A 10,417-nucleotide genomic window follows, 5' to 3' on the forward strand; every position below is an offset into this window, starting at 1 on the left:
TTCAATACCCACTGTGACGAAGAAAAATGTGGAATAATTCATATAAAAAGATGCCATCAAAAATAAGCTTAAAAGTGTAGGATATTACTTAGGAGCTAATTCCTTTAAGTAATCTACCATAAGGCGTTTTGTTGTAGAGTTTCCAGATCCCTTTCCAGAACTTTTGGAGGATTTGAAGACGAGCAAGAAAACATCGTTGTTTATTTGATTGATTGAATCTTTATCTTCGGACTAAGAAACCTTAAACTGGGCAGTTTCACATTGGCCTACTTGTGGAGGTTTTGAATCAGTGACGCAAGTCTGGTCACCAAGACAACGGAGTGAAAATTTCAATTGTTGTCTGTGAGCTATTCTATCCACCAGGTGCCGCTGAATGGAGAGCAGTTCTTGGAATAGCCTACGTTGCTCAAGCCCACACCCCGAGAGTCGAACCAGCTCCGCTTGATCTTACTGCTTCGTCGTTCACGAAGTCACGCGCTAACCAACTGATCTGTTGGGGCGGAAGACATACGCCACATGCACTGACATACGCAGAGTTTTGCAATGGGAAAGGGGTGGCATTCGACTTAATTGGATATTTTTTGAGAATAACAATTGAAGGTAGCCTAACCTATCGGTTGATTCAATACAAACATTCGCTGTCATTGCGTTTGTCACTGCTTTTACGGTTAACAAATCAAATTACATAGGCTACATGTGATTTATAACTTTTAGAAGGTCGTCTGCAGACGTTGAATCAATGTAAAAACGACGGATTTTGTTGTCCAGGTCAGGCACATTACTAGAGGTCCATATCCCAGTTTTAAGCTAAAATCTTCACATTTTTGGATTTGAGCTCCCACCAAGAAACGCAGACTATTGACTTGAACTCCTGGTCAGCATCGGAAACAAACTCCATAATGTTTTTTTTAGACATCGAAAAGTCAGGGCAGGTTTTTTGGTAAACAACAGCTTTGGTTACATCTATAGCAAAAATCTCATTAGTTTATTAGACAATTCCAATCTTTTCTGCTTCCATCAGCCTATCTTCAGCCATCATGGTGATACAAAACAATATTGTTTTATTTTAATTTATTTTCTACATTTCATGTGGCGATGAACTCGAATAAAAACAAGCACAGGAACTCATTCTGTTAGCTTCAATTTGTACAGTAGTAAAGTTACTACAAAATGCCAAAATGTTATAATTAATATAAAACAATGCATATGAAAACAAAACATTGAAAAAGTTTTGTTAAAATATAATGCAGAGATAAACTCCTACCTGCACTAATTTAAATTCGTGCTGTCAGAAATAGGGACCTTGCAATGTTGGGTGAGTTTCTTGGAGAAAAGTCCTTGAAGAACAGTCTGGTATGAACAGTCCACGCCTTCTTTCTTATAAATTGGCTATGGTTGGTTGGTTGGGTTTGAATCTTTATCCTCGGACTGACAAAGCCTTGATAGGTTAATCCTGGTAGTTTCGAATACTTGCAGAGGCTTTTGACGCAGGGGCAGTTACCGAGATTGACAGAGTGAAGTTTCCGATTGTTGAAGTCTTGTTGCCGGAGAATTAAAAAGAAACTTTAACGGAAGATTTTTTAAATCGAAAAACATTATTCTTCGTGTCCGAAGTAAGTTTTCTACAACAACAAATATTCAAAAAAAAAACAAACTTTAAAGACAAATTATGCAACATAGCGAAATACAATCAAAAGAAAACGCGTTGCGGGTTGCAAAGTAAACTATCACCTTCCATACGATGACGTCAGACGAACGTGACAAAACAAAAACAATCATCAGCAGACGACATTTTGAAGACCTTGCTAGAGCGACTAACAGTGGCTTTGCGGGCATTGTGGTAGCGTGTAAAAGTACCAATAAGTCGAGAAACGATGTTGCGCTAAAAACGAATGTGGTCGTTGCAAAATAAGAAATTTTGTTGCAAACTCGAGCAATCCCAAAACCATGACATAAACAACATTCGCTTGGTGGCGCCATGGAGTCGTACTTCACAGCAAAGCATGTTGAGCCTGATCTGGAGATGTGCGCGTCACACTTACGTTCTTGTACAAAGGTTGCTCACTTGGCGTGTCAACAAGAGGTTTTTTGTCAGAACCGTTACATTCCGCCAAAGTATGCTTCCTGTTACAGCAAGATGGACACCCATATCTCTCCTTTAAGCGATAAATGACCACAAAGAAGAAGAAATAGACGAGAGGAATGGTAATGATGAGTACAACGAATGTGGTAACATCCCTGAAGCAAAATACTAATTAGTCGTTTGAAAATTGAACACAAACGAGTTAAGCTACTGCAAATATCAGCTAGGTTTTATCCGGATTGTATGCTCATTGCACTGATGAGTGCTCAACGTTTGTACTGATGAGTGATGACTAAGAAGAACTCTAGAAACCTTGATGTTAACATTTCATGTTTTATGATTCACAACTGGATGGTAACAAAACGACCGGATAGTGTGCCAATTTTATGAAAATCAAATCATCGGCTGAGCTATGTCAGGCGGAACAAGCGAAAGTTCGATACGGAACTTCATACTTTGTGAGCGGAACTTCGCATTTCGTGAGCGAAACTTCGCATTTCGTGAGCGGAACTTCGCATGTTGTAAGCGGAACTTCGTAGTTTGTGAGCGGAACTTCGAAGTTTGTGAGCGGAATTTCGAAGTTTGAGAGCGGAACATTTGACATTGAAGGTTATATTAGAAAATTATCGCAAATTCACGATATTTTCAAAATTAGTTTGCGACAATTCAACTCATCTTTATTTACATCTTTTTACTGTAAAAATTTGGAAATCTGACCCATGCAAATTATCTACCGGATAACTGAACGAATAGCGATCGAATAGTAATGTATTCAAAAATTAAGCACTGTTTATCTGCAGTGTGCCATTCTCTGAAGTTGCATAATACAAAACGTATTAAAAATGTAGTGGAGAAACCTATAAAACAATATCAGGCATACAATTTCACAAATCGCATTAAGGACAATGTGACGATTGCTATTTCAATTCGTCATGAAAGCAAGCTCATAAGCTTAATCCGCTCCGCCCTTTTAATATCGCTGTCGATTTTAATATATTTGTGATTGATTTTATGAAGAATTATGTGCCAAGTAGCGGTGGAATGGTGAAGTGGATAAGGCGTTGGCTTTCCAATAATGCAAACTTGAGTCGACTCTCGGCTTCAGCTGGTAATTGAAAACATCGTTCACCTCTACCCAGGGTGTAATAAACTCGGTGGGCATAATTGCCGAAGGAAAGGCGGCCGAGAAAAAGGAACTGGCCACCCTACTCTCCTTAGAGCCAAAGGCTTAGTACAATGAGAACCTTATCTACTCATTCTCAACACTTGCAATCACGGAATGGCCCGTTTCGGTGAGTCCGATTCGGTGAGTCCAATTCGGTGAGTCCGATTCCCAATTCGGTGATTTTTTGAATTTTTTTTAAACTATCGGGTACCGCAGCCTAATTATCATTGCCGGTTTAGGGTTAGGGGTTAGGGGTTAGGAACTCACCAAATCGGACACCAAACAGTAGCAGACCCTGCAATCAAGTATGGAACCACCTATACCTTGTTCATGTTCCATGTCAAATACTTATAACGCACTAATTATTTCAAAAAATTTTTGAACATGTCTTGTAGGCGTACTCATAGCCACCTATCTTTAGGCAGCCATGGCGTACTGTAGAAATGCAGAGGAGACTCTTTCCGGGAATTGCATATTTTCCAAAAAAACAAAAATTGAGAAACAAAACGGTTGGAGCGCATGGATGTGGATTATGGAACTATACTTAGAATGGATATGAGCCCCCACGCGTACATATGCTCTGTAAATACTTCAAATAGAACAATGTAGCAGCGTATAAACAGTAAACACCCGCCTTCGAAGTAAAAAAAAAACAAACAGATTGATATCGAGAAGACTTACCTGCACAATACAGGGTCTTTAATGTTATCGTTCGTAACCAAGAAGGGTTGGATTTCCACCCCATACAAATGTATCACCAACTTCCAGTCGTCGGTGGCATTGTGATGTGTTTTCAAATCTATGGCGTCGTGGATTGACAACTGAGCGGATAAAATGTGGTCGTAGCAATTATATCCACGCGCCACACTTACGCCTGTGGTAATTTCATCACCATTCGCAGCCAACTTGGGTCCGACAACATTTGCCTGTAGTCTGGTGTGTGGAAATATGTCATCTATCCAACTGGCGTTTTGTATGCTGATTTCAACCTCGTCTAGCTTCCAGTGACCAGTATCGCACCTGAAACAAAGATTGTTATTGTTTATACCGTACATATTCCAAAATACAACACTTGTTTAACTTAACTGTGGATCATTTCTTCAGATTTGGAATATCAAGAGTTATTTTCTAAAGTTTACAAAAACATTCTTTTATAACTAGGGTACCTAAAGTTGAAAGGCAAACAATGCTGACTTTGTTTCTTTGTCACATTGAGAATGTTAATACAATGCTTCAAGGGTAGTCAGATACAAATGAGCGAGGCAGCCCATTCACAAATACCCAGCTGTCAAAGCCTATTTTTTTAATGTTAACTTCAACGTCTGCAGACATTAAAACAATGGATTTGCTACTTGGGTAAGGTTGTGTTGTGTTGGCTTTAGGCCCAGACCGGCCAAGAGCATACTCAGTAATGAGACAGGATTATGAAACAGTTGTCGGGGTTTTTCAAAATAGACTGATTTCAAAATTCATCTTACAATCTTAAATGGCGACAACAGAGGAGAAGTTGAAAATAAGTAAGTAGTCACTGACTGATCACAGTAAGTTCTTTGGGTGTGGAGCGCTCTTATTTCATCCCGCTTAAAGTATAACTGATATGACACTCCAAGGAATTCCAGACGAAGTATTGAAAGAAAATAATAGTCGCATTGGCTATGAGAAGTGCTCGCCCATTTTGGAACAAATATTTCTTTATGTGTGCTCGAGCTGAAACATAGAAATTTAATTCGTTACATTTCATCGAAAAGAAATGGCAGCCATGGAGTCGGGTAGTGACGGTGTCCGACCGATTGTTAAAAGATTGTCCGTCCGACTCCCACTCAAAGTATATGACACTGTACAGCAGAGGTTCTCAACCTGGGGGGCATGGCCCCCTAGTGGGCCATGAGCCTAGGCGGCGATGGAAAAATTTGAAAAATGATAATTTTTTAGTTTATCATCTCTAAGTCCACTCCAACGCTATGTATATAACAAAGTAACTATCATGTTTATTATGTGTTGTATTTATGTCATTTAACTACCGGTTACTGTATAAACAAATTTTTTAATTAAAATAACGTTTCCTAAATTTTTTAAAAGGATGAAAAAAATAGGGGGGCCATTGATTTTTCAAAATTTTCAAAGGGGCCACGGTGTAAAAAAGGTTGGGAACCCCTGCTGTACAGTAACAAGACCTTTGGTGACCAACTTGAATGGAAAAATGAAGATTAGGCTCATTACATTCCCATTGATTCACCTTAAATCTCTACACAACCAATCAGAAATACATCGAGACTTGATTAAAAAATCTCAACAATTAAATCAGATTTGAAGGATTCTGGTAAACATAATTATGGATAAAACACAGAAATATCAGTATCGTTACAGGTTTCTGCCAGAAGGCATGCACCCTGGCCATTATTCGATGCAAACGGTACTTTTTGATCTAAAGCACAACAAAAACGGGACACAACCGAAATAAATGCACTTTTGCCGATGCAAACTTAAGACAAATGAAATTAAACAAAAACAAAAAAATTGAAGAATTACGAGTGTCCGACTGTCCGTCGTTTTCTATTCTTGCTACATCAGGAGTCAGGAACGGCCTGCTGGGCTTATTTGAGAGAGTTCTATCAACCAACTCACTTGTATGTGATTTCAAAAGATGCGTTGAGTCGTGCAAGTAAACACAATCTTTTGGTTTGAGTGTTTCGAAAATCCCTTCCCGTAAAATCGTAATTGTTATATTTTACGGTAGAGTTTGCATGTCCATTCACGTCGGTATTTGCTTGACAACAAATAAAACTTACAAAAATCACAGAAAAAATAAATAAGCTGCTCATTTTTGCAAATCAAAAGGTTAAAAAGCTGTGCGGTGCCTTAATGTCACAACATCTGCAAAATAAAAAGAGTGTGATAGGAAAAATAGCTCACGAGAACTGCCCTAGACAGCAAATCAGTCGTTTTTTACATTGATTCAGCGTCTGCAGACGTTGAATTAGTGTAAAGAACGACTAATTTGTTGTCTAGAATGTGGAATCTGTTCGAGTGCCCAGAGAAATGAAAGTCTTCTCGTTTCAAGAAGTTTACTGCACTTTCTGCTGTGACACAACACAAAGTTAATATAATAACGTTTAATGTTTGTACCATAAACACACAAAGTCAAGTAATTCCTCTGATGTACTGGGCTTTGTGTGTTTACGGTACAACAATACAAACTCTCTACCAAAGCTCTATTACCATGCTTTTTCACTAAACTCTAGCCTTGTAGGCTGACACCACGAAACTGTTTTCCTGGATTTGTGTCGCTCAAGATTTCTTTAAAAGTTCATGACCTTTGTCAATTAAAGAGGAAATCACACCATTCTGCTATCTTTCCCAGTCAACTAACCAGTCCTTTGTTACATTGGTTCAATGTCTGCTTTGTCTCTTCAATGTCTCTTCTTCTTCATCGTGTGTCACACGGCCGTAGCCCAGAGCACCACGCAAGCTCTTGCTCTATCGTTGAACTCGGCTAAATCCTGTACAGAGCATCTTGCTTTTGGGGCAGGGCATTCGAGAAAATGCTGCATCGTTTGCTCCTGTCCACATTTACAACTTGTGCTGACTGGTTCTTCGTTTCAACAGACGCGAGTTTCGAAGTATTTAGCCACGTAACAATTAAACACTAAAGGTTATTACTACAAATATTTAGGTATATGAGCGGCAGCCATTCATTCACGATTTTTCATTCACAGCTAGCAAGGTAGTCAACCCTGTTTTAGATTGGTTCAACGTCAGGAAAAGTTGAAAAGATTATTTTTTGAAAGAGTATGCACATAAAGTTCAATTAGTTTTGATAGAACTGGTTCAGTGCTGAGAGTCGAACCAGGATTGCATGATTGAAAAGTGAGCACCTTATCTGTTACGTCATCCCATCTCACTCAAACGAAACCTATTGAAGATCTCAGACAGCAACCAATCAACCAATCGATCTACAGACGTTGAATCAATGTAAAAACGAGTGATTTGCTGTCTGGGGACCAACAATGCGCTCGTTCCCATCACACGCCTATTGAAGAGTTTGTGTCGGCACACGTGGGACATTTCCTTATTTGTTATCCAAGAAAGCAAGACGGCTAATAAAGCAAACATATCTTTACGTCTTAACGTTTGTGTGTTTAGACATTTAGTAGCGCTGTTCGAAGATACACATTTCATTAGAAGCAAAAGTTCTTCGATTTGTCTCAAATTCAGTTCTTTGGTAACAAATTTTATTTCGTAATCTTTCAGGAAACAAACCGCAGGAAATTTTGTTTCGTTTTTTTTACAAAATTACTTTTGTCTTGATTTCGTTTCGTGTAAAATTATGCTTTTCAGTATCATTTTCGTTTCGTTTATTTTGAGTCTTTTGACCAACAAATTCGTTTCATACACTTCTATTATCAGATGCGGTAAAAGTACGTTGTTTTGCTCGCAAAAAATACAATGATTCTAATGTATGTCCCAAATGATAAGGCCTAGGCTACAGCTTGCAGTTTTACAACATTGTTAAACAATCGACGAAATTTTGCAGACAGCTAGAGTGAACACCATCTTCCATCTCAGTTCTGGTATATTTGGGTTCGATTCTAAATCGGCTCATACAAAAGACTTTATAAAACAATATCATTAATGTTAAAAATTGAGGTAATAATTTGTTAACAGCTTGAATACAATACAAATTTAAAAAAGTTTAGTCGCGAAACACTTCAGCGGATACAGAGCGACAACAAATTAACTATTTATTATTCCTAACACAATGTTGAGCATACCCTGTTTCATAATTCATTAGAAATACTTGAACGATACGCTTGAGTGATCGCTGCTACTCATGCAAAACGCAGTAACAAATATCGATCAAAATACATTGATAAAAACAACTAAATTTTATGTGCTCAATGCTCTTTGACTAAGAAACATTAATGCTGATCAACAAAGCAACAAAGTATCACATAGAGCAAGTAGATAGTAGATGAATTGCATGTTGCAAAAAAGACTAATTGAACCAGAATGCTTCAATGTTGTTTTGTCCTATACACTACAGGCCTGAGCACGGCGATTGTTGAAGATTTTTAGATTGAATGGACGGGGGACATGGAAGCCAATTTTCGTATCTATCTTCAGAATGCCGTTAAAGTAACGTGCAAATACATAGTCACGTGCCCTCGATAGGTGTCGCACCCACGTCCCTTCGAAACGACGTGAAACACTCCAACTATTTGGTCACACAGCCAACAAAAATTAGCATTGTAACGTCACACCACCAATAGGAAAATGACTATGATTGGTTGATTTGAATGGAATGCTTTGCGGAATTTGATAGAATAAGCGGTTAAAGGCAGGGTTGCCAGATGGCCTTTTTTTAGGCCAAATTCCAGAAAACTGGCCTTTTTAAATTGCAGTTGGCCTACAAAAATTGATGCAAATAAGGCCAGAAAATCTGGCCTTATTTGGCCCTTTTTATGGCTGCAAGTTTTGACCGGTTTAGAAAGTATTATTTTAAGGAAATTCAATTTCAATTGTAATATAAAAGTATCACTTATCATCACTTAGAGCCTGACCTATATTCGTTTTAATTTTAATTAGTGAGTAGAGACATTGGTAGAGAGTAGAGAATGTGTTAGCGGTGGACCGGGCGGTTCTATTAAGTTGCACCTGCCGTAAACCGTAAAGTATACACTTGCCTTGTTTGTTAATGTGATGTGTTTGCATTCCATTTGTGCAATTTTGTCGTATTTTGTTTGCTGCTAAATAATTTTAAAACCGAGTATTAGTTTTAGTTCTTATGACATCTTAAACGTATTGATTTCGTACTGGGTTGGTCTGTGAATAAGTTTATTATAAAAGCCTACGACAACACATTTCACTGATTTTTGAACACTCCACGTTTACTTCTGATCCGGTTTGCAATACGCAAAATGCTACAGAACGACAGGAAATCTTTGCATTCGTTTATTTTTGATTTTTTAGATTCGTGGTTTTAAACTTCTATACATCAAATAAGCTGGGTTTTTTTTGCTGAGACTTTTCGGTCATTTGTTCGAAATGACTTGAAAAAATTCGGTCATTTTTTATTTATTTCGATCATTTTTAGTCATTTTTGGTCATTAATAGTCAATTGACTATATATTTTTTCGGACATTTTGACCGATATGACTACATTTTTTTCGGACATTTTGCTAAAAAATCGGTCAATGACCGATAAATGACCAAAAAAAAAACCAGCAAATAAGTTTTGATGTGAGTGAAGGCTATATTTTATATTGTTATTGAATTTTATACATTCTTTAGTTGATACAAACAGTGTTTTATTTTAATAATTCTTCTGTAGTCATATATAGCCCTGAAAATAGTTTCCAATCTTGTAGTTGTAGACATCCCTGGTACATATACTCAATAAGACAAATTCATGCTTATTGCTTAGCTAGATGTTCCGAATAGCACTGTTCATGAATTGAAGTAATAGTGGTTTCTAGTTTATCTGCTACTACAGTAATTTTTCATTAATCAAATTATGCAAACGAACCGGTCATTATGCTCTGACAGTGCTAAATTATTATCTGTCATATTTAATCGTAAAATGGCATTTTCAAAAAATTATTTCAATTAAGTTGTTAGCGTTTATTTAGCCTTAGAAGTAAATAAAAAATTTGGCCTTTTTTTGGCCTTATTTTATAATGGATTTGGCCTTACTATAGCTTGAGTATCTGGCAACCCTGGTTAAAGGTTGTTGGCAAATAAATGAATGAAAGACGTTGTTTACTGTGTGTGCGCAAGATGGCTGTCGGCGCGACGATGGAGGGCTTGAGCAGGGTTGCCAACCTTGCGGTTTTCACGCCCAGTTGGGCTGGTTTTCGTCCTGAGTTGCGGGATTTTTTTGAAGGTTGCGGGTTGCGTTTTTTTGGGCTGGTTTGAGTAACTTGTCTTAAAACAACATGAGATTGCTAAAACTTGTTAAAAGAAGAGAATGTAGTCGAGATTCAAATGTACTGTAGTTAGGTTGAGGTAGGTTGTACATATAGAATGCTGTAAGTTGCTGCTCTAGTGATGTCATGTCAGCCAGTAGATTGGTCTCACAAAGAAGGCAAGTTTATTTTGTGCTTGTGAGATGCATAAATTGATGATTTATTATTTTTCTATTTTCATTAAGAAAGTTTACATAAAAGTTC

The 10,417-nt window shown here is 37.7% G+C and overlaps 1 protein-coding gene across 1 annotated transcript; it reads right to left on the reverse strand.

Moving 5' to 3' along the window:
- Positions 1-1,066: 1,066 nt before the first annotated feature.
- LOC145769334 (uncharacterized) lies at positions 1,067-6,118 on the reverse strand. The gene is made up of 4 exons (XM_082580943.1): positions 5,874-6,118; positions 4,782-4,955; positions 3,930-4,268; positions 1,067-2,238 (listed from the first exon to the last, which is right to left on the reverse strand). The coding sequence occupies exons 1-4, from the start codon at positions 6,068-6,070 to the stop codon at positions 1,992-1,994; spliced, it is 957 nt and encodes a 318-aa protein (XP_082437069.1). The 5' UTR covers positions 6,071-6,118; the 3' UTR covers positions 1,067-1,991.
- Positions 6,119-10,417: the final 4,299 nt, after the last annotated feature.

This window comes from Aplidium turbinatum, chromosome 4 (assembly GCF_918807975.1).
Source record: "Aplidium turbinatum chromosome 4, kaAplTurb1.1, whole genome shotgun sequence".
Lineage (NCBI taxonomy): Eukaryota > Metazoa > Chordata > Ascidiacea > Aplousobranchia > Polyclinidae > Aplidium > Aplidium turbinatum.

Coding starts and splice junctions, on each gene's coding strand:
- LOC145769334 (XM_082580943.1), bottom strand. CDS start 6,070: ATGAGCAGCTTATTTATTTTTTCTGTGATTTTTGTAAGTTTTATTTGT. Junction 4,269..4,781: donor CAAAGAACTTACTGTGATCA/GTCAGTGACTAC, acceptor TCTTTGTTTCAG/GTGCGATACTGGTCACTGGA. Junction 2,239..3,929: donor AAAGACCCTGTATTGTGCAG/GTAAGTCTTCTC, acceptor ATTTTGCTTCAG/GGATGTTACCACATTCGTTG.